This window comes from Chinchilla lanigera, unplaced genomic scaffold (assembly GCF_000276665.1).
Source record: "Chinchilla lanigera isolate Chin_1 unplaced genomic scaffold, ChiLan1.0 scaffold00036, whole genome shotgun sequence".
Taxonomy (NCBI): domain Eukaryota; kingdom Metazoa; phylum Chordata; class Mammalia; order Rodentia; family Chinchillidae; genus Chinchilla; species Chinchilla lanigera.
The window spans coordinates 4,513,561-4,538,504 of record NW_004955437.1 but is presented as its reverse complement, the minus strand read 5'-3'; the positions used below and the strand labels follow the sequence as shown (position 1 = coordinate 4,538,504).

At 41.8% G+C, this 24,944-nt stretch overlaps 1 protein-coding gene across 4 annotated transcripts in view; it reads left to right on the top strand.

Annotated features, from left to right (window-relative positions):
- Dnah8 (dynein, axonemal, heavy chain 8) overlaps positions 1-24,944 on the top strand; it is a 280,486-nt gene that overhangs the window by 183,757 nt on the left and 71,785 nt on the right. For all 4 annotated transcript variants that reach the window (XM_005389606.2, XM_005389605.2, XM_005389608.2 and 1 more), the window contains exons 71-82: positions 703-840; positions 2,317-2,444; positions 3,245-3,416; positions 5,087-5,242; positions 7,131-7,286; positions 10,048-10,230; positions 13,516-13,621; positions 15,852-16,104; positions 16,220-16,410; positions 20,034-20,155; positions 21,943-22,061; positions 24,069-24,271. In XM_005389606.2, the coding sequence (XP_005389663.1) occupies positions 703-840; positions 2,317-2,444; positions 3,245-3,416; positions 5,087-5,242; positions 7,131-7,286; positions 10,048-10,230; positions 13,516-13,621; positions 15,852-16,104; positions 16,220-16,410; positions 20,034-20,155; positions 21,943-22,061; positions 24,069-24,271 (1,927 nt within the window). The remainder of the gene's footprint in view (positions 1-702; positions 841-2,316; positions 2,445-3,244; positions 3,417-5,086; positions 5,243-7,130; positions 7,287-10,047; positions 10,231-13,515; positions 13,622-15,851; positions 16,105-16,219; positions 16,411-20,033; positions 20,156-21,942; positions 22,062-24,068; positions 24,272-24,944) is intronic.

Sequence of the window (24,944 nt, the reverse complement as noted above, 5' to 3'; positions counted from 1 at the left end):
TGAAAAAGAATCTAAGACCCCAGGAGCTCTGGGGCTAGATTACTGATATTTTAACTTTAGCAGAAGCAAATAATCACTGTGTTGTAGAATTTAGAAAAAAGATGAAAAGTCGCTGTTACAGTAACTTTTATTTTCAAAGCATCTTTACCGAAGAAACAATGCAAAAGGATGATATAGCCAATGGTACTTATCTGATAGGTATTGTTTATAAAAACTGTTTATAAGAATAAAAAATAAAGGGAGGGCAAGAGATGTATAAGAAGGGAAAAAATGAAGTAAATTACGATATATTCAAAGTGTGGGATATCATGCAGTCATTATTAATGTTCATGGAAAGAATGTTTAAGACTGTGGGAAAGTGATTATACTATATTAAATGAAAAAACTGCAAATGCCACTTACCAACTTCTTAACAGAATACTCACAGATTATTTTCAGAGGTAATTTTTGCTCTCCTTTCTATATATTGTTCTATTTTCCATATTTTCTGTGTTGAACATTAATAATTCAAAAAGGAAAAAATTAGTGAAATATCCCCCAGGACCCTCTGCTTCCCCAGCTGCAAACTGTGAAACGGATGAGCTCTGAAGTGCCATCCACTGCAAAAATCATGCAATTTATGTCATCACTCACCAGTTAAAATCATGAATGTTTCATGGTGCTAACACAACTCCACATGAACCACCCCTTCTTCCTTTCCAGGCCAACCTAGCCAAGCAGGAAGGCCGCTTAGCTGTTGCCAATGCAGAACTGGGGAAGGCCCAGGCGCTCCTGGACGAGAAACAAGCCGAGCTAGATAAAGTACAAGCAAAATTTGACTCCGCGATGAATGAGAAAATGGTGAGATGCAGCTCACGTGACTGACACGATGTGCTGAAACGTTAGCCCAGTGTGTGCTGTATTTAGAAATAAGACGAGTGTTTGCGATGAAAAGTCTTACCAGAATATCCCAGTTTCTTGGCTGTGGCTACCCGTTCTGGATCTTTGGCACTCAAAAATCTTTTCTTTTTTAATCATCATGGATCTATCAGAGGAAGGTGTGATGTCATATAGAGGGTGCTGATTTCGGAGTGAGAAGACGGGGTGTATGATCCAGCGCAGGCACTCGCCGACTGCTTGGGGCAGTGGGCCTAGCTTTGTCCAGAAGGATAGGCTGTAAGGGGTGCTGTGAGGATAGAGAGGTGTCCGTGCTGGGGGTCAGGGGAGCCTTGATTTATAGAATTTACTGATTTCCGTGGTGTTTACTTCTACCCCTGCCTGTGTTAAAATACCGCGATATCGCTGGATACAGATTTGGCCAAAACGCGTAGCACTCACCATTCCATACCATTTCCGTCACACAGATACGGTGGATGGATCCTCAATGGCGTAGGCAGTGTCAGGGTAAATAATTAGAAAGTGACGGATTTTTATTAAGCATTACCTTGCTTTTAATATTACGTCATTGTAAGTTTCATTTAATTTTGAATGATGGCTGCATTTAACACCAGCTCTGAAAACTTCACAGTTGCCACTTAGAAGCTGCCTCAATCTGACCCTGGTGGTGGATTTTTCTTGGAGAAAATACTTTGTAAACTGCAACGAATTATTAAACTCAAGATGTTAGGATGCGTTTTTACTGATTTATTGATTGATTTTTAAAAACTGATTTGATAGTTATCGATTTAAATTAAATGCATTTTAAAAACTGATACATAGGGCTGGGGATATAGCTCTGAGGCACAGCGCCTGCCTGGCAAGTGTGAGGTCGTGAGTTCGATTCCTGGTACCGGAAGAAAAAAACAAAAATAAAACCCAAAGAACAAAACAAAACAAAAAACCCCAATACATAAAAACAAGGAAAGTGTACCTACGGATGGGGTATGGTGTGATGTTTTGATACATATGTAGGCTGTGTCATGTTTAAATCAGGGTAAACATATCCGCCTCCTCCAGCGATTTTCATTTCTTCATTGTTGTTTTGAAAATACCTGATAGGATTAACATGATTTGAATTATGTCTTACAAAATTGCTTTGCTTGAAATTTTGCAAGATCAAATCGCCTTATCAGGCACTGGGGATTTAGCTCAGCGGCAAAAGCGCCTGCCTGGCAAGCGCAAGGTCGTGAGTTCGGTTCCCGGTACCGGAGAAAAACCAAATCGCCTTATCACGAATGATCAGAGTTTACTTTGCAGAGGTCCGTCAACACTGCATTATTTTTAAATTATCTTTATTTTGCACCTGGGGTTGTTCCGCCTTGTAGTTTATGTGTGAATACAGTGGGTGCTCAATCAAGCATTCTAAAAATTCTTGGAGACGTTCTTTTCCGAGCGCAGGATCTGCTCAATGATGCCGACATGTGCCGGAAAAAGATGCAGGCGGCTTCCACGCTCATCGACGGACTGAGCGGGGAGAAAGTGCGGTGGACACAGCAGAGTAAAGAGTTCAAGGCTCAGATTAACAGGTATGAAGTTCGGTCTTTGTCATAATCACCCTGATTCTTAGTCATCACAACAGATCCACCTCTTCGTGAGTCTAGAGCATACAAAACCGACTTCTTTCCGCGTGAAGTTCTTTTCTCCTTTATTTCCGTCTGTCCTTCCCTGAATCCCACCCTTTAAGACTGCTTACAGCTGGAATCACACTGGGTCGGTAGAGTGAAGAAAATCCCACGAAACCTTTTGAGTCTTAGCCGCAGCTTGGCAGTGCGGGTCTTCCGTCTGAGGGTACCTCTGCCACCTGGTGTTTGGATTTGCCAGACAACTTGAGTTTTCACTCCAGTTTTCACTTCAGTGAGTTTGAAAGTGTGGACCACCGCTTCGTTCTAAATGCAAAGGTTTCTTGTGCTGAGGTCCTCAGGAAACTTAGAAGGAAGGAAAGAGGAATGGGAAAATTGCAAAGAAGAGGAAGAGGAAGTAGTTTGACATGAGACTGGCTGTGAGCAGGACCGGGGCATGGGACGGGAGGAGGGTACGTCCATCCACAAGGAGAGAGGCTCTGTGCCCGTCGGGGTCAGCCGCAAGCCTGCTTTCTCTCTCCCTGACCCACTCCAAATATGGTCCCTCTTACCCCGTTGGGTTTGAGACTCCTTTTAGCATGGCCTTTCCATGCCTGGCAGGGGCAGAGAAGGATTTAACCTCGTAACACAACTACAACAGCAACAACAACAAAACTGCACTATGACCTTTCCAGCTACCTAACGATAAACTGAAAATATATTAATTGACTCACTTTGGGGAGGGCTTGTGTGTTTTTTCTTAACAGACTCGTAGGTGACATCCTGCTGTGCACGGGATTCCTCTCCTACCTTGGGCCTTTCAATCAGATATTTAGGAACTATTTGCTTAAAGATCAGTGGGAGATAGAGTTGAAAGCTCGGAAAATTCCTTTCACTGAAAACCTGAACCTTATTTCAATGTTGGTGGATCCTCCAACGGTAAGTTTTACTCTCCTTGGAATATTTGCATTTCAGCCTCATTTTTTTTTTTTTTCTTTTACTTACTGAGAAATCAAGATCCACCTGATTTTGTACATTTTTTTGTTGAATTGAAAATATTGCTTTGATTTGTTTTGTTTTACTTTTCTTCCGGTACTGGGAATCGAACTCATGACCTTGTGTTTGCCAGGCAGGTCTGTGCCGCTGAGCTAAATCCCCGAAAATATTGCTTTGAAAATGCTTGAGAGTAGGGGAAACAGAATTTTCTGTATGGCATTTCTTTGCATTTTGAGAATCTTGCTTTCAGAGTAGACACCATTAGCCACGCTATGAACTAAGAGATCATTTGTGAGTTACAGGCTCGCAAACACTGAACTGTTCTTAATAACTCTCCCTGCTTACACCACTCCTGTGAAGTCACACACTCTTTCAGATTTTTTTTTTTTTTTGGCAAATATAGGCATTACCTAGGCCATAAATGCTGGCATTAACCTTCCTTTTATTATTCACCATCTTTTTTAGGGTCCAATAACCCGACACCATAGCATGCTCTGCTGTTATTTAGTAATAGTGTAACCTGCTGTACTAATCCTCCTCCATGGGATCTTGACACCACCGTCAATTTTCAGCATAGCTTACAGAGCTCCTATGGTACTAAATGTTTTCCAGGCAATTTGTATTCATGATTGCATTTCTGACTTGCAAATATGCTCTCCAGTTGCTGCGTCCTTAGGGGATGCGATGCTATTAATTTTGTGTTATCTGTATTTAAAAGTTAAAAAATAATCTTCAACCCAAACAATGTGGAACTCATCCTTACAGGGAACAGATTATGCAATGGAGATGTGTTAGGCACTCCAACGAAGCAAGGAGGGCCGGGATGTTCCTTCTTAATTATGGCCCTTGGGAGTCCTGGGATAATTTAATAAAGGTGGTTGGCTTACTGGATCTTTGGTGATTTTTACTGATCCTGTGGAAGGAGGCTGTAAGTTTGGAGGAGATATTTACAAAAATGTCACTGGTATTATGTCTCATCTAATTTTTCTCCCATCCATCCATCCATCCATCCATCTATCCACCCATCCGTCCAATCACCCATATATACCCTGTGTGGGCAGAGCCAAAGATCAGGAAGGAGAAGTATCAAGGGCTTATCCCTTCATGCTTATCTTCTTCTTTCCTGGTATCTTATTACATTCATGACCTCCTCTAACTCCAAATCAGGTTCAACATGCCATCAATTTACAGTGTGTCTCCTAAGTATGAAAATAGAGCATAAAGGGATAAATCTAGTCTTCGGTCATTAAGGAAACAATTCATTAAGCTTTTTTTTTTTTTTTTTTTTTGCAAAAGGGAAAGGGACCAAGAGATAGAGGGAGGGGAGAGGAAGGAGATGAAAAGAGAATTAAAATGTGTTATGTACATGTACCAATTCCCCATGATGAATGTAATCATTATGTACCATAAACATGTACTAATGCAAATGAAAAATAAAGTTAATGGTATTTGGTTCACATTCACAAGGTTCCTTTTCCTAGATACCGGTTGCATAATCTCACAGGAAAAAGATGTCAAATTAAAAGTTTCTTTTTATCTTATGGAACTTTTAATTGCTAATGAAAGCATTCCCCTTCTCCTCTGAGTGGCCATATTCACTTCCTGTCATTCAGATTGGTGAGTGGGGGCTGCAGGGACTGCCAGGAGATGACCTCTCAATTCAGAATGGCATCATTGTGACCAAAGCCACCAGATACCCACTCCTCATAGATCCACAGACCCAAGGCAAAACTTGGATTAAATCAAAGGAAAAAGAAAATGATTTACAGGTATGTAGCATTTGGTGCATGGGGGAAAAAAATCATAAAATTTACCCAAAATTTCAGTAGAATCTGTCAGGCGGAAAGTTGTCATCTGTGCTAGTCAGCTGTCAGCTACTGCAACAAATTCCTGGACCAGTCAGCTTATAAAGAGTAAAAGGTTATTTTGGCTTATAGTTTTGGAGCCTTCCATCCATGATTAGTTGTTTTGGGGCCTGGGTTGAGTCAGCAGATTATGGTCGTGGCACATGGTAACGCTGTTCACTGCATGGTCAAGGTGCAAAAGAGTGGGAGAAGGGTCGTAGGGTCCCTTGCAAGGCCACATCTGCAGTGAAATAATTTCTGTCCACCAGGCCCTACTTTGTGTATGTGTGTTTGTGTGTGTGGTATTAGGGATTGAACCCAGGGAATGCTGAGCTATAATTTTAGCCCCCTTTATAATTTTATCTTAATTTATTAATGAGATTCTATCTCACTAATTGTGCAGGCTGACCTGGAACTTGGGATCCTCCTGTCTCAGCTTCCTGAGTAGCTGGAATTACAGACGTGCACTACCACACCGGGCTAAGCCCTGTTTCTCTCACATCCTGCTTCTCAAAAAAAAAAAAAAAAAAAATCAAGCAAATCACAAATTGAAGTTGTGATTCTGAGATATTATTTCAAGTTTGTAAAGATATTGAAGATGGTTTAAAAAAATCCTAAGTAAACTGGCAATTGAAAAATTATTATTTCTTTACCTGGGAAGGAAATCACAAAGAATTTATTCTATGGAAGACAGAACAGGACAAGCAAATTTAGGCTTTTTAGGACTATATTTCCTTTTGTGCAATGGGCTAAGGCCTCTGCTTAGGTTCGTTTACCTTGTCAACTCACAGTAAGGCTTTTATAGCACATAATTTGTGTAAAGAAACCCATCGGTCCAGAGAAATGACTTTCTTCACATCTGAGATTTTTTTGTTATTTCTTTTTTAATCAAAACAGGATAACAGTATATTTACTTACCTGTTCAATTCTACATTTTTTCCATAGATATATAAATTCTGTGCTCCTAATCACTGATGGACCTAGTGGCTCTTTCTTTTGTCTTCAGGTCCACACCTACAATAGCTTCAAGGCCACAGCTGTCTTCCGAGGACAGACTGTCAGGAGAGAGGGTACACGTGAGCCTTTGGGAACCCTCACAGTTCGGCAGGGAGAAGGCTGTCAGGAGAAGTGAGGGTTCAAAGCCAAGTGGCTCATGCAGCTATCAACCAGTCTAGTGTGACCGTTGTAACTAATAACAAATATTGATTTAAAAATGAGTGATCCTGCCAGGCATTCGGTGTCCTCATTTCTAAAACCAATATGAGGATCAGTGAAAGGAATTTATAGTCTGCTAGGCTGACTTTATGGAAAGTATCATACTCTTTCTGTGTCACTAAGGGACAGAATACCTGGATGGATGTTTGATTTGTCAATATATCACTCCGATGTTGTTACTTTTTTTTATTATTATCACTTTTGCATTTCAGGAGGCTTCTGAGAAGATAAATAAATTCCATAAGTATGCATGTTACTTTGCTTTCCCTGAGTGATGATTGCTGTGTAAATTTCAAAAGATTAACCCTTGACTGAGGCCCTTCCATCCGTCAGGAGCAGGGCGCTCGTGTCCCATCCGAGGAATGTCACTGGGTTCTCCTCTTTCCAGAGACCCCAGTGCACATCCGGGGCTTCAGCAAACCCACGGCTCACCAGGCTTTGAAAGTTGATTTTTGTTCATTGCTTTCATTTTTATAAGTAAGATGTCCTAACCTGCCCTTAAGATTCCCGGCCACCCCGCCCACAGATCCTCGGTTTCCACTCAGGAACGGGCTCATTCTTTGTCACCCTCTCAGCTTAACCAACTCTTGCTCTCCAGGTGACATCTCTGAACCATAAGTATTTCCGCACGCACTTGGAGGACAGCCTGTCCTTGGGCCGACCGATGCTCATCGAGGACATCCGGGAAGAGCTGGATCCGGCTTTGGACAATGTCTTAGAGAAGAATTTCATTAAGTCTGGCACCACTTTCAAGGTGAGTTTTATGAAAGAGGAAGAAAAGAAGCGAAGAACAATGGTGACATCTACTTATCTTTTTGGGCACAGCAGGAGCATTTGGTGTGCTGCGGACAATTCTTTCCAAACCCGTCACCCATGTTTCTATTTATTTATTTATTTGGCATAAAAGCTTATTTTATTTCCTTACTCTCTTCTGCAGTGGTGGCTGTTACTTTGTTTTTCTTTTAATTTGTTTTTGATAAATAATCAGTTTATGCGTTTATGGGGTTTGATGTTTTGTATACTTTAAAATTGCTAAGTGAGATTATAAAATTATTGCATTTATTTAATGATACATTAAAACATTAAAATTTTACATATTAATGAGGTACCGTGTGGTGTTTCAGTACCTTTTTAAGAAAATGGTATATAAAATATATAGGAGAGAGCAATATCTTGGTAAGAATAGTCATTTAATTGAAAGTAAATAACTTATTCCAAGGAAACACATTGTCTAGTCTTAATAATAATAACAATATTACAATAATAATAAATATATATGAAGCAATTTGTTTTGCAATCCTACACATATTTTTTTATAATAAGAAAACCTGGATTTCCTCCCTGGAGAAAATACTGTCATATATACATATACATTTGTGTTTGTGTATGTGTGTGTGTTTGGTTATGGTTATCTAAAACATCCCCGTACAAGTTCATTTCACTGAATGCTTGGTTGCCAGCGGATGGGCTTCTGAAGGGATCGTGAGGCTCAAACTTCATCCGTGCACTGACCCATTGATTAGATCGTAATGTGATGGCATTATTGGAAGGTGCTGGAAACAGGAGCTGGCGCCTTGTTGAAAGGAGTGGATCATGGGTGTGTGTGTGACCTTGGGGACTGTGGCTGTTACTTGGCTCCTACACACACACACACACACACACACACACACACACACACACAACATGCCCTCTGATTCTCTCTCCTTCCTGGCTGCCATTGTAACAGGAATTAGTAAGACAGAGTTAGGATTCCATCAGGCAGTAAGGATGATGGTCCCTAAGTGCATTTGGGAAGCCCCAAAATGGCATCTGCTGAGTCAGGACCCGACGGAGAGGGGGATTTTACAAAAATATCTGCCAGGTGTCCTTTAGCTATCTGTGACCTCTCCAGAGCATGATCAGGCGGGCCATTGGCTTGTGGGTCCTGCGTGGATACTGCATGAACTCCACAGAGACTGGACCCTCAGAAGTGTGTAGCCTCCTATCAGGTAGAGCTTCTATTGCTCCCACAATGGCCCAAGCTCCCTTCTAAATCCCTTAAAAAGCCTTCTTGGGTATTCTGCTCAGGACCCCCTCCCAGCTAACAGGAGCTTTACTTCTTTGCCTTTATAACTTTTACTCTCTTGCCTTTATGTCTTTAAAATAAATTTGCTGTGCCCTCCCTGCTCTGTCCATGGCTTCATTCTAAATCACTGTGAGACACAGCCCTCAGGCTGTGGTAAAACTGTGAGGAGAGCAGCTTTCCACCACCACACCCTTCTCCCTTGGTGTGTCTACCTCACCACAGGCCGACCACGGACTGAAACCATAGCCAAACTAAATCTTTCCTCTTTTTAGCTGTGTATATCAGGTATTTTGTCATAGCAATTGAAAGCTGGTTCATACACATACACACACACACACACACACACACACACACACACACACACACCTTTTTTCTGTTCAGCACTGGGGACTGATCCCAAGTTCTCCTACATGAGAAGCAAGTGCTTTGCCACTGAGCTCCAACCCTTTTGTTTTGTTTTGCTTTGCTTTGTGACTGTCTCCCTAAGCTGACCAAGGCTGGCCTTGAATTTGTGATCCTTCTGCCTCAGCCTCCCAGTTAGCTGAGATTATAGATGTACGCTCCTGCACCCAGCAAGAAGATAGCAACTTCATAAAGTCTAAATTGATTTGTTCATTTCTCTCTTTATTAAATTCCAACCTAAACTCGTTGACTTTGCTGGAAGCCATGGAATACTGTTTCCAACTGTTGATGATAGCATGAATTGTTTTCAAGACTTTTTAAAAAAATTGCTGTCATTTTCTACCTTTAGGCTTCTTTGGTTTTATTTCTTGATACATAAGCACCTCTGATTGAGTTTTTTTCACTTTGGCGCACTTAATCCAATTCCTGAGTATCAGTGAATAAGTAACGATAAAGATAGATTTACTTAGAAAGATTTTCTTTATAATGTGAATTCTTTTACTTACCGTATTTAAAAAATTCATTTAGCAAGAGTTTATGAAACATTTGGTATATACTTAAGCCTGCAAGAGTTTATGGGGAAAAAAGAATAAAAGTGTCTCGGTTACTTTTCTCTCGTTGCTGAGACAAAATACCCAATTCCCAAAATTAAGGAAGGAAAGGTTTATTTAGCTCACTGTGTGGAGGTTTCAGTCCATACTACTGTACTAGGAACAGTTGATGAGAAGAATAAATACTAAAAATTTAAAATCAAATCTTAGATGCTTCTGAGTTTCCCTTTATTTACCATTTGTTCTGGATAAATTTTTCATTTAATTCCTTGGCATTATGGCTAAAAACATCTTTTTAGACAGGTCCACAAATCAAAATTATTTTAAAATGAGCAGGCTTTATTATTTAAGGTCAGTGATTAAAATTTCACAGCCTGCCTTCTCAATTCATTCAAGTTTCATAGCTCTGACCTTTGGTAAATTCTTTCCCAAATTGCACCCAAGTCCCTTGTTCTGGCCTTTATGCTGTTTTTAATTTCACACGTGAATTTATATAGGTGAAAGTTGGTGATAAGGAATGTGATGTCATGGATACATTTAAACTTTATATTACTACAAAGTTACCAAACCCTGCCTTTACCCCCGAGATCAACGCCAAAACATCAGTCATTGATTTCACTGTTACAATGAAAGGACTGGAGAATCAGTTACTCAGGAGAGTAATTCTAACAGAAAAACAGGTAATCATTTCTGAAGGTAAAGAATTTCTACTGATAATAAATTATGATAAATATGTAAAACCTGCTGAGAAGTGGCTAACTAGCTAAGTATCGGGGAAAAATTAAGCAAATCGTTTTTATCCTTCTTAACATAAAGTAGTGTCAATTTCTGTCAAGAAATTATGTAACTCACTTCTCTAACTCAACAGAGAAAGAGAGAGAGAGAGAAAAATCTTTTTATTTCTGTTTTCAAGCCTTTGGTTATGTTTACTTACATGTTTATACTCCCGTGGCTTATCTTGGGGACACCTGAAAACTTAAATGAATCAGTGTTCCTAGAGAAAAAGAAACCCTGGATAGCTGTTACCACTGTACTAGTTTCACCTACTACAGTTCAATAATCTAATACCATTAGGGATCCATATCTTTATTTAAATTAATTGAAATTTGCATGAAAGCAGGGAAATTAAGTATAACTGAGGGTTCTAATGAGACAGAGAACAATTTAGGATTAGGAATTTTTAAGAGACAGATACAAGATTAAACTAATTTTTAAGGTAGTGCTCAGAACCATTAAATTTTATGCACAGAGCATATTTGCATAAAGTGATTATGTTTGCATATGTAAAATATATTTGCATAAAATAGAGCATGTTCATACTTGGCTCTGTCTAATTAATTTTAGCATTCCACATACAAGGAAAGAGCAAAGTTAGAAATAATAGGAGCAGAGAGGCATAAAATTGGCAAGTGAGAAAAGGATTGCAGGCAGAGGAGGAAGGGGAGGAGACTGCAATAAACCCAGGTAGGAGACATTTAGAAAGGCAAAGAGAGGTGCTCTGACTCTTTCTTGAGAGGACCGCTGAGTGCAGTCCTACCTGGTCAGCAGAGGTGGGTCACCTTGGGCGCTCGCCTGTGAAAGGCAGCCGATCTGGAGGAGTGGAAAGGGCACAGACCCAGCCGTGAGAGTTGTTTGATCCCGGTTCCCAACACCCTGGGACTATGCAGTCCAGCGGAGGAATCTGTCTCTTCTGCAGCCAGGCAGCGTGCCCCAGCCACACAGTTCACTGCTTCTGTCACCTCCCGGGGACACATGGTGTTGAAAATGGGCCCTCTCTGTCTAATGCTGCTGGTTTATACTGAGTTGATTTTGTACCAGTCTAGCTCCCCCATGAGGCTGCGCTGTCTACAGGTCCCCAAAGCACCCTGCACCTGCTCTTCTCAGACCATAGCTTCCTCTTTGAGAGGCCCTGGGATGTTCGTACCAGCCCTGCTGGGCAACACAAAATGCACACTTAATATGCGGAAGGGGAACATCTTGACCTAAACCCTCCTCACAGTCCTGATATCACATCCCTATTTTTATAGCTGACCGAATGGAGACCACAGAGAAGCAGGGTGTTATCCTATAGCGGCACGTGGACTTCCACCCTGCCAGGACACCTAGATCAAAAACCGTCCACAGCGCCATGACTGCTTCCCATTCATACCGAAAAGGAAGCTAGCATGATTTCATTTTGTCTGTGTGTTCCTGTACTGCCACACAGGGGCGATCATTTTAATGACAGTGATTTATTAGCTCATCTCCTGCAGATACAGACATAGTCTTCATCACCCTAGAAAATACGGCACCCCTGTGAACAGGGCAGTAACTTCAGTCTCGGAACTGGAGGCCGAGTATATAGGGCTTGGTCTGTAAGTAACTAGCTGTGTGCCTTGCGGCGGGCTATTATTCGTATCTCTGGACGCTTAGCTTCTTCAGATGTAAAATAAAGGAATTCAACCAAATTCAGTGCATATCCGTAAGTGCTATCGAGCACATGAAAAAGGAACAGGACAAGTTCTTGTCCTCTAGATGTACAAACTCTGGAAGAAAATACTATGTATGTAACACAAGCCACACAGGATGGATATAGATCAGTGCTATGCTGTGGCTTTTGATTAGTTGGCTTAGGAAGACTTCTGAAAATGGTGGATTTTCTGAAAAAGTTTTTCAAGGAACATTTTTAAATAAATATTCCTAAAATGCCTTTTAATCTAATCTAAGTGCAGTGGCTGATTCTGAAATGAGACCAACCCCCCCACCCCCACCCAAAAAAACCTGTTATAAAGAATGTTACTGAGATCGTTTGAATTTAGGCTGTGTATTTAGTAAGAGTATTGTGTCAATGTTAAATTTTCTAGATTTGACTATGGGCTGTGGGTATACAAGAGAATGCCCTGGTTCTAAGAGTTTTTGCTGCTGTGTTTAGGCATAAAGTGTCATGACATCAGAAGTGGTTCAGCAAACATAATCATAGCAATAACAAGTATTATTTTTAAAAAGAGTGATAAGACAAAATGTTATGCAGTGGCTAGGTGTGGTGGTACACGCCTGTAAGCTCAACACTCAGGAGGCTGAGGCAGGAGGATCACTGCAAGTTCGAGGCCAGCCTGGGCTACATAATGAGTTCAAGGCCAACCTGAACTGCATAGTGAAACGCATTCTCAAAAAGACTAAAATAAAACAAAATTATTGAGTGAGTCTAGACAAAGGAGAGTTCATTGTATTAATCTGGCAAACTTTTGAAAGTTTGAAATAATTTTCAAAATATAGGTTCTAAATGCAACATTTATGTAGGGAAAAAAAAGAACTTCCCAAAACCCCCACATAATCCTCTTGGTAGGAGGTATAAATACAATGGGAAGTGAATGTGTATGGATAACTGCCACCCCAAGGTCTTACCGGGCAGGCCCTAAGCCAAGAGTTCACATCTGGCCAGCATTGCCCGATGGTTTCTTGGCATTGATGCCTGTTTGATTCTATCACTTTCTACTGCAGATAAAGTTAGTATTTCCCACCGTGGCAGCGGGGGAACATGGCCAAAAGAATGGGGACACTCTATTAATAAATGCAGGTGACAAGAAGGCTTGATGTAATTGGGTAATATTTTAGCAGGGCTCTCCATTCATCCCAGTGTAGGTGCATGAAGTTGAGTATCTTTTTGAGACAGGGTCTTGCTATGTAGTTTAGGCTGGGCTTGAACTCACAGTGATCCTCCTGCATCAGCCTCCCAAGTGCTGGGATTACAGGCATGCACCACCACACCCGGCATGGACTCTTAATACTAGTGGGCATAGTTTTTTAAATCATTCAGAGAAATAAGAATACAGATAGATTTCGATAATCACAGTAATTTCTTTTACCACTTGAAAGGCTCTTTGAATTAAACCTTTTAAATTGATAACAAACACTAGGAAGTTAAATTCACCATTATCATTGGTAATTACAGTTCTAATGTTGGTTTTCTTGTTTCTTAATAACAGGAGTTAGAGTCTGAGAGGGTTAAACTTTTGGAGGATGTTACTTTTAATAAGCGAAAGATGAAAGAACTTGAAGATAACCTCCTCTATAAATTAAGTGCTACAAAAGGTATTGTATTATTAAGAAGTAATCAAATGACCGATTCTGAATAAGGATTTTTTTTTTTTTACACTCTCTCTGGTACCCTCATGATTATAGATGTTAGCAAAGAGTTGAGTTATCAATGCAAAAACAAGCAAGGGGATTTCTGTGTAGACATTAAAGAAGGACTGCAGAGAATCTGATTTTTGAATTAGCAACTAGAGGCAGAGCATTTGAGAATGGCATAGTTTTCTTGATATAATTGCTCTCTCCTGAGAAAAATAAGGGCTTCCCAATAGAGCTAGGTAACTCATAATCGGCTGATTTGCTTACCCGAAGGAAACTAATGGGCTCAATCTAGTTTGGCTGTTGTTATTGTTTTTGCTGTTTTTTTAGATTGACTCTTTCACCTGTCATGTCAATGCAGCTGCTACACCAGGCCATGACAACTGTCATTTGTGTCAGAGCAGCTTGGCCTGGCTCATCTTGATGTGACTTGACTTCCCACTTAGAAGTCAAGGGCAGGTCTCTTCTCGCACCGCCCCCTGCTTTGAGGATGCCCTTTCTCTGCAGGATAGTACAGGCAACTTCTACCCAAAGCACACCCGATCAATAAACATCATACTGCTCTGCAGTAGGTGAATTACAGCTCCCTACATTCCCCCATTTATTAGCCATTTAATAATGATGACCTCTCAGTGTTGCTTTAATGCCTGAATAGAAAGAAAAAACAAACAAACCCTTAACCTCCCAGCTCTGTATCTTTAAAATGAGCTCGGTGAAAAGTCTTTATCCATCCTCCTGGCACAGCTTTTGCTGGTGAAGCCTCCTGTCTTTTGGTCCAGTGACTTCTCCCACACATTGTAAGTGTTAGCAAGGAGAGCTGAGGTTTGTTTGTCCAGCTAAGAGCTAATCAAGACCTCTGTGCTGTGGGGCTGACACAGGTCGACCTTCGTGTTGGTCAGAGCACGCTCATCAGAGTAACTCCACCCTCGGATGCCCCAGGACAAGCCAGAGCCCTGCTGTTTATGATATGGTGACCGCGAACACAACGTATCCAAAGTGTCTTTCCGTATCTCAAACATTGAGTTTATTCTCATGAACGCGTTGTTCCCATTTTTTAAAAAAGTGAGGGAAAAACTAAAGCAAAATTAGAGACTCTCTTCCTAGGAAGACAACCTCTGCTGTCCCCCAATATACTCTCCTTAGAGATGTACAGGGGCCAGAGATCTCTGTAGCAAGGATTCTGCTCCTCGGGCAGTGGGAGGAAGAGGATCCCACCCAACAGTCAGTTCGCCAGCTTTGTGTGTGATATTTGGATCAGTTCACGTCCAAGACAAGTGGGATGGACAAGCTAGAGACATTTTTTGTTGTTGTTGTACTGAAGACTAAACCCAGGACCTTTGCACTGAGCTACATTTCTAGCCTTTTTTTGAAATTTGGAGACAGTCTTGCTAAGTCACTGAATTACCCAGGATGAGCTCACACTTGAGATCCTCCTCCTCAGTATCTTAGAGACTGTAAGTATACACTACCATGCCCAGCTGGGGATACTTTGAAAGAGCCACAAAGATGATATGGGGGTGAAAGTGTGTTACGTAGGAGCAGCTAAAGCCACTGGAGGTGTGGTCATCATCTTCAGACATTTGAAGACCAAATGAGTCTTTTGTCTTTTGCTAGGCAGTGTGGAGGACAGGCTTTCAGCAGGAATATTTAGAAGAATTTGGGCAGGTGGATGTCTTGGTTACTTTTCTCTAATTGCTGAGACAAAGTACCTGATGCCCAAAATTAAGGAAGGAAAGGTTTATCTAGCTCACAGTTTGTGGAGGTTTCAGTCCATACTCAGCTGGCTCCAAGGCAGGGTGGCACATGGCAGACGGCAACAGTTCATGCCTGCAGAAAACAGCAAAACAAAGGCAAAAAGGGAGAAACAGCAGCAAGAGCAAATCGCTTTCCCACCCTTAGATTGTATGCAGGCTGCCTGCCCCAGGGTGGGTGTGGCACTCACACCCATAATCCCAGCATTGGACCATAAGTCAATCAGAAACTCCAGAAGCCCATGACTGCATGAAGCTTTTGAGGGGACATCTAGACACAGTGGACTGGAAACTTTCTGGTGTCTTTAAGATTCTACCCTCCCAGTACCCCGTGGACAATGGAGAAGTCAAGTTGAAAGTTAACAGCACCATTTCAGAAGTGACGTGTCTGGTTTTGCAATGGTCCTACCCTGTGTCTGCCATTTTGTTTTGACTTTCAGGTTCCTTAGTAGATGACGAGTCTCTCATTGGTGTCCTCCGAACCACCAAGCAGACAGCTGCGGAGGTGAGTGAAAAGCTACATGTGGCCGCAGAAACCGAGATCAAGATCAACATGGCTCAAGAGGAGTTCCGGCCGGCAGCCACCCGGGGAAGCATCCTCTACTTCCTCATCACGGAGATGAGCATGGTCAACATCATGTACCAGACGTCGCTGGCGCAGTTCCTGAAGCTCTTCGACCAGTCCATGGCCAGGTGGAACCCCACTGCCTTCACCCCAGTAACTCTGAAGCTGCAACTTACAATTTTTGTTTCTATTTCTTGCAGAAATTTTTTTTTTTACTTGTTGAATTTTTAAAATGTGTTGCAGATCTGAAAAGTCTCCATTGCCTCAGAAGAGAATTACCAACATTATCGAGTACCTGACATACGAAGTCTTTACCTACTCCGTCAGGGGCCTGTACGAAAACCACAAATTTCTCTTTGTACTCCTCATGACCTTGAAGATTGACCTTCAGAGGGGGACAGTTAAGCACAGAGAGTTTCAGGCTCTCATTAAAGGTAAAGTGTTTGGAATATGGGTGTGTACAGGGTATCGCTTCTGACGTCGTCTCTGATGTACTGCAAACGCATTTCTGTGATCCACAAGAGGAATTGTGTCCTGGTGAAAGTCATGTTCCTCTCATGCCTTTTTTTTTTTTCTGGTGTCCATTAATTTTTCTCTGGTTATTTACGATTCTGGTCTGTGCTAGCCTGTGACTTTGAGTGACATATTTGATTTATTCATTGTTGCTTATGTTTAGGAGTCCCAGTTGCCAAAGTGAGAAAAAGTAGGGCTGGTGATGAGATTTCTTAAAAAAAAAAAAATTTCTTCAACAAGGGAGCATCATGATTTTTAAGACTGAAAAGGACTTCCTTGTATTTTGTATTTTAAGTTTACCATATTTCTTGCTTTCCTATTTAAGAAGATGGGTGGTATTTTCACTTCAGTTCAGCTGCAAAGGTGTTTATTGAGCACGTACTATGTAAGCCCACCACGTTAGTGATGGAAACCAGATGATAAACCAGCTATTGCTTTAAAATAAACAATAGCCTCTTTATTGGGGATAAAGGTAATTTTTAAACTAGCCCAAAACTAGGCAGAAGAACCTGAGTGTTTTAAGAGAGCTAAGAAACAAAGTTTTAGTCTTAAAGGCAGGGGAGATTACATGGTAAAATCAGACAAAGCTTCTTGGAAAATATACCTCTGCTAGTGGAGCTGTGAATCCTGGAATTATGTGGTACGCGACAAGCATGTTCCCATCTTTTTCTTGTGGTGTTTGCTCTTTACATATAATTTAATGCACTATCCTCTGGCTAGCCACACAGCCCTTAAAAAAGTAAGTTGCATTTGAGTTGAATCCCGGAAAGAGAGATTGAAGTGAGGAGATTACTCCATATTGAAATGGAACCACGTGGAGAAAACAACACGGGTGGAGTATAGTTAAGCTGCGAGAAACATTCTGGGTTTGTGGAGATGAAAGGTGGATGAGAAGCACATTGTCCCTTCCACCCTGTGAGGACACAGCAGGAAGGGACCATCTGTGACCGGGGTGGCCACTCACCAGGCACTCAGTCTGCTGCAGTCCTCTTGATCTTGTACTTCCCAGCTGTCAGAACTGTGTGAAATAAATTTCTACTGTTTTGAAACCATCAGCCTATGATATTTTGTCACGTTTGTGACCCTATTTCATAAAACTGGAGAGTTGGGGGAAACCGGATTGTACCGAGCCAGGAAAGCCAATGAAAGGAGTTTGGATTTAATTTAGTTGGCAATAGGGAGCCATTGAATGTTATATGAGCAGGGATGTGGCATAAACAGAGCAGTGCTTTAGGAAGATTGATTTGGAATTGTACAATAGATTGATTGACAGAAGTGTAATCAGCTCAGCAGTAAAAGAGCTTTTTGGTTTGGTTTTTAAGAAAACCAGTGTATTGTATAGTTTGTTTAGTTTTGAACTCACATTTTGACTGTTATTCTTAAGAGACAGTATGACTCAGTTTTCGATGCTTTTTAACAAATATAGCTCTTAGATGATAGATGTTTTTAAGTCATTGTGGGCTCTATACTTAAGAGGGAAAAAAGTTACTTCTCACAGCAGCAATGTCTGATTTCCCAAGAGTTGCCGGCCTTATGTGTCAATTACCCCTTGTCTTCTGCATTATTTGTAAGGTGCCTTTGATTTTTCTCTGCCACCAAGAATGTCAGAGCACTTGGAAAAATGATATAGACATCAGGAGCAATCCTGCATTATAGAACGATGGAGATACCCCTTTCCTCTTCCTGGCTGCGTTAGAAAGATATTACTTTTCTTTAGTCCTAGACTATGGATAACTAGACATCTTAAGGGTCTTCTCGTGCCTTCCAGGGGGGGACTGGATCTGGGCCTACCAACCGGTGGGGGAGGGAGTGGATGAATTACGTCAAAAGGACTGCTAATGATTACATAGCTCTTACTCTGGGCCAAAACCATTGTAAGATTTTTACATATGTTAATTTATTTAATCCTCACAGCAGCTAATCTGGAGGTTGTTTACCCATTCGATATATAAGGGAACCAAGAGAAGTGATGTTTCTTATGCAAGGGTACGCAGCTAGTAAGTGGTAGAGCAGGGATATTTCGGGGAATTGGATGGCTGGTAATTGTTCTGGGTTGGTTTGTGTGCAGTGTGTTTGAAAACACCAAGGCAGTTTAGCTGTCTTTTCCTGGTGTCTCCAAAGCTTATGGTTGCTTGAAAAAATTTCTTTGGAAACAACCGACAAGGATAGGGATGAGTTGGTCTCTGTGGCAGAGAGGGGCCCCTGGGGAGAGGACAGGTGGCTGTCGGGTGTGATTGCACCTGCAGCCTCTTGCACCGGGTTGAAGAGGGCGGGGCAGCAAGAGGAAGGCGCCGAGGGTGTTCTGAAGCTGCAGCCTCGAGTTCTCCCCAGTGGAGCAAAGGGATCTATATGAAAAGGTACCTCAGTTCATACCCTTCTGAAGGAAGATGCAGATGGAGGAGCAGAGATCTGTATTCCCCACCCCACCTTTTATTGCCCAGAGGTTTATTTGTAAAGTGGAAGGGTTTGATGGGTTCTTAAGGAGGACCATAAAAAATCCAGAAGGTTCCAGAATCACTGTTTTGCATACATCTGAATTAAACAATGGTGGAGCTGGGGTTATGAGGCAACATTACTAAAGACGTTGTAAATATAATCATGTGTTTCACTGGAATATGGCCACCTTGGGTATGTTCATTGGACTTGTAATTTGCTTCAAAATATGACCTGAGTCACAAACACATTCTCTGCTAGCCTGCAAGCTGCACAAGAGCAGGAGCTGTGCTTGGTTTTTCTTGTGTACCCCCAGTGCCTGGATCATGCAGCTGCAGGCACAATGCTCAGTAAATATTTGTAGAATAAATGAATGAATAAATGATCTGAAAACCAGTCATCGCTTAGCATCTCTAAGATGTATGGTGTCCCTACCTTCTCACTTCCTCCATCCCTCCCTCTTTCTCTCCTTTCCTCCCTCCAGCCCTCTGTTTATCTACTCATTTATTGAACTTGGCAGGAAATAGTAGTGAATATCAAACTTCTGAGAGGCTAACAACTAACTAAGACATCATTATAAAAACCACACACGAGCTGGGCATGGTGGCGGACGCTTGTAATCCCAGCACTAGGGAGGCTGAGGCAGGAGGATCCTTGTGAGTTCGAGGCCAGCTTGGGCTACAAAGTGAGCTCAACGCCAGCCTGAACTGCAGAGTGAGACCCTGTCTCAAAAAATAAAAAAATAAAAAAAATAAAAATCACACACAAAAAGATCAACCTATTCATTGATACAAAATTTGTAAATTTCAGGTTGCTAAAAAAATTTTTTTAAAGCAAACAACCCCAACCACCTGAGAAAAAAATCTTTGCAGGGAACAGTGACAAAAGGTTGCCGTCGTATTTTATAAGATGGTGTAAATCAGTAAATAAAACACTAAGGCATGAAGGAAATGTACACAAAAAAGATAACCACATTTTCTGTAACATCATTATTTTCCAATTTTCCCGTGTTTTATGTAATATGGTTATCTCACTTTTATTATTTGGAAAATGTTGGAAAACGAAGTACAGACTGACCTGATTCATGCCGTGTGCCGATGATTTTCCCCAGGGGGTGCAGCTCTGGACCTGAAAGCCTGCCCTCCCAAACCGTTCCGCTGGATCCTCGACATGACCTGGCTGAATCTGGTAGAGCTGAGTAAACTTCCACAGTTTGCAGAAATTATGAACCAGGTAACAGAGTGATAGTTAAAAGCACAGATGTGTACACCCAAACACACCCAGGCAGGACATTTTAACTGAAGCCTCCCGGCAAGGATCCCTTCCCCTCAAGGAAGTCTAGACAGTAGTGTGGGTTTAAGTTGCTGAGGCTGTCTAGGGGGCCCTTGGACAGATGGACTTCAGAGCTATCCTTTTCCCAGGTACAGGGAATTTCTTTCTTCCTTTGTGGTGTGTGTGGGATGTTTTTATGTGTCTTCCGGAGCTGTGATCAGAAGCTGACATGAATGGACCCTTTCACTGCGGCATAGATGTTTTTAATTTTTCCTTCTGCCTCCGGTTAAGCACTTTGTGTGTGTTTGAGTTGGAGACAAATGAGATTAAAATTCCTTTTTAAACACATCCATCATTGTAGTGGTGAAAATATAAAATGGTGAAAGTGGTGAACTGGGTACTGATTACTTATTGTAGTTCTTTCATATTTGAAGATGCAAATTGGTGATTGGAGATTTGTTATCCAGTCAACTGTCAATGGAAAGCAATTTTGCAACTCACAGTGTAGTCGTTTTTCACTGGGATCTCTTGGTTATAACCACCGGGTACTGACGGCGCCTGTAGCTTCCCAGTGTCCAATGCTGATAATCCTCTCTTTTGTGTGGTTGCTGGTGGCTGGCATATTAGATTACAGGTTGGCAGAGCCATATGCTGTGAGTGTTGGTCCCTGCCCAGGGACCCACACTAGCTGTGACTCTTTAGTCATATTTTGTTTTGTTTTGATTTGGTTTTTTCCGGTACCAGGAATCAAACTCATGACGTTGCGCTTGTCAGGCAGGCGCTGTGCCACTGAGCTAAATCGCCAGCCCCTTTAGTCACATTTTGAAACCTTGTATGGACTCTTTTGGGGCAGCCACAGGAGGGTCCCAGCGAATAGGGTGAAGTCCCTGGGTTTCAGGGGCGGTGCAGGTAAACAGTAAGCCTTGCTTCACATAGAACCCCAGATGAATCTCCTGAGTCCAAACAAACCTTGGGTGAGAACCATCTGGGTTGCCTGAGGAATGAAAAAGGGGCATCCTCAAGCATTGCTGGGGCAGGGGTGGGAATCACTGGGAAAATAAAAGTTTCGATTTTTGTCATCTGTTTCTGTTTTTAAGTAGAGATCAGCATTCAGAAGTTTTGTTCTCAGAATGGTCAGGGTCAGCGGCTTTCAACTGAAGCTAATTGTGTGCCACCCGGGGGATAGGGTGCATGGGGCAATGTCTGGAGGCAGTTTTAGTGATTATGACCTGGGGGAGGGATGCTGTTGGCATCTAGTAGATTAGAGTCCTGAGGTGTTGCTAACCATCCTATGAGGCCCAGGACAGCCACCCACCACAAAGAATTACCCTGCCCCAGATATTAGTAACCCCAAGATGGAGAGACCTTATCTGTATGTCTTCCTGTCGAAGCATTTTGTGTGATTGATACATGGCCCTAATTTCAGTGAATAACAGCAGTAAAACCTTTGGAATAGTTGTTACTGTATCCACAATAGTCAAGTCATTCATTCTGTTTTTTTGTTTGTTTGCTTTGTTTTGTTTTTTTTCGGTACCGGGAATCGAACTCACGACCTTGCGGTTGCCAGGTGGGCGCTGTACCGCTGAACTAAACCCCCAGCCCCAAGTCGTTCATTCTGAAGGAAACTGTAATCTGTGTTGTTTTGCATGGAAAGTGTGTGCCTATAAAATAAAGACCCTCTAAGTGCATTCAGAATGTCCAGAACATTCCAATCACATGTGACTTGCTCATTGGTTTGTTTCTTATAGATATCACGCAATGAAAAGGGGTGGAAAAACTGGTTTGATAAGGATGCTCCAGAGGAGGAAGTTATCCCTGATGGATATAATGATTCGCTGGATACTTGCCGCAAGCTTTTACTTATTAGGTGAGAATAGGTTTTATTGTATCCGGAAGCTCACTTGACATATCATTACATTACAGGGTGAGTTGATTTCACTGCGTCCCCCAGGTAACTGCAATTTTATAAAAGATGTGTGTGCTTCCAAACCGTGGTTTTAGGAAGCAAACTCTTCAATTCCTTGCCAAGCAAAAATATATTGGTGATGATGGCAGAGAATGCTGTATTTTGACAACATATTAATGCCAGTGCTTCTAGCAAAAAGAAAAATATGCTTTTATTATTCACTTTATTCATTCACTGTTGAGTGAATCACTTTGTTGAATTTGCTTCTTTAAAAAATAGAATCCATCAGCCAGGGATATAGCTCAGCGGCACAAGCACCTGCCTGGCAAGCTCAAGGTCCTGAGTTCGATTCCCAGTACCAAAGAAAGAAAGAAAGAAAGAAAAAAAAAAAAAGAATCCATGAAGCTGCATGGCAATTAATTATAAGTTAGGATTCAATTTCATTTGAAGGAGAAAACCAAGAGTATGACACTGAAGTGTCTGAATACTGTTTTGGTTACAAAGATGAAAGCAAAAGTTTGCAATGGATGTTGAGGCAGAATCTCCCCCATCCCTCTCACTGTTCACATTTCCTCGGTGTCTCATAGCACAGAGAGGTCTTCTCGTCGTGATCCGGGCATCCACCAGATGGAAGGGGATTTCTGAAATGTTTCACAAGTAATGTCTTTCTCCTGAAGACTCAGCGGATCTTCCTGGGTGGATGCCCTCAATCCACCCTCAATTTATATTTGTCATCCCATAGAAAAGTTATGGGACTTCCAATAAGCTAATTCCAATCTACCATGTCCAGTACAACCCACAGCAAAAATAAAGACACTAAGGCATATTTGTAGCTGTGGGGAGCCAAGGGGGTCCTAAGTCCAGCTAGAACAATGGCTAATGGGAACAAAGGCTTTGACCCAGGGCTAGACCTGGGTTTTATTAATTTGTGAAGAGGGGAGTAGCTCTGGGATGGGTGACTGAGAGAAAGGCAGGAAGTACATGAGTGCTGTGAGCTGGGCCAGGTAGGAGGCCTGATAGGACCTCTGCAATATGCACAGAGTTGCAGAAAGAGTAATGTGCATATCACAGACTGAGTAAGTATCTCGTGTTTTGGGGTCGTGCTTTGGCTTTGATGTGTAATCTTCATGCCCTGAGACATCACAGACTTTTTCAAACCTCAGTCTCAATTGACAGTGTGGCTTCACTCGACCTAGCTCATGCATAGGACTTAGGAGCTATAGGCGGAGCATCACTGACCTGTAGCATTGCTTTACATGCTACACATCAGAGCCGGACGTGGTGGTGCATGTCTGTAATCCCAGCAATTGGGAGGCTGAGGCAGGAGGATCCTTGCAAGTTAAAGACCAGCCTAGGCTACAAAGTGAACTCAAGGTCAGCCTGAACTGATAGCAAGACCCTGTCTCAAAAAGACCAAAAAAAAAGCTACACATCAGTACCTTGGCTAGATCCATTTGCATTGCTGAAAGCCAATTGAGGGGATAAAGAAATATCCTACCTAGCTCTGTATATATCAATACACAGAAATAAGGCCAAGTGCTTTTCTTTCGAGGAGAGCTGTCCAGGTGGTCCCACACACACTGGCTTAGTATCTTCAGGTAGAACTGCACAGTACACAAATGGTATGACATAAAAGCTTGCTGATCAACTTCACTTGTAAAGTCTGTGGAGCTGCAGACTGTGGCAGGCAGGTTGGTCCCCACTGTCCAACAGAGCTGGCAGAGAACACTGTACTGCCACTGGCTCTGCCCTACTCCTTGCCATGGCCTGGCATCAAAACCACATGATTAAATTTGTGCTCATCCAGGGATAGGAAATCTTGCCATCCCTCTTACGTAGATCTGCTCATGGGAGAATTAGCTTGTTGTCCTTTTGCTAAGTAAATATGTGTTCTCTATGTGCTCAGAATTAGATAGAATAAAAATAAACATGACGCATTTATTTCCTCTAACTTGCTTTCCTTTCTAGGTCTTGGTGCCCAGACCGTACTGTCTTCCAGGCAAGAAAATATATCGCAGATTCTCTGGAGGAGAAGTACACAGAGCCTGTTATCCTGAATCTGGAGAAAACTTGGGAGGAGAGTGATACGCGAACACCTCTGATTTGCTTCCTGTCCATGGGATCTGACCCTACTATTCAGATTGACGCATTGGCCAAGAAACTGAAGCTGGGTATGATTAGCAACCTATGAAACGTAACCAAATTTCCACATTTTTGCTCTAAGGTTTGCCTAACATTATAACTGAGTTTTAAAGGGTGTCTATAGAATTTAGAAAAAATATTATGCTTCTTTTATCCCTTCATACCTCTGAAAGTAAGGATGCAATACAGGTATACTTGAGCAGAGAGGAACACACTCATTGGTATGCTAGGGTGTTGTTTTTCTTTTTTATATTGTAAGCAGATACCACTTGGATATACTGTCTGGATAACAGATTAGCAAAAAGCAAAATTCTACGCTTTTGCATATCTATATAAGATCATATCAAAATATGTTTGCCACTAATTGACAAACTGTAGCCACTGTTATAACACAGAGTAACTAGAGCTTCATTCATACCGTCGCTCAGTAACCAGGCAGTACAGGCCACCTGCTAGATGAAAGGCATACAAGGCTGAATGCAGCACAGCGAGGAAAGACGAACATGCAAATACGTACTTGAAGACAGTGTGAGAAGCGCTGTGACAAGTTCCATAGCAATGGCTGCAGAGTTGCACAGCGGTGGCCATAGACTTTCACGGCAGCGGCTCCAGGGTTTCGCAGAAACAGCTGGTCATAGAATTCATAGCTACTCAGATTGCCTGGGAAAGGATCGTAATATTAATATTTTGAAAAACATAGTT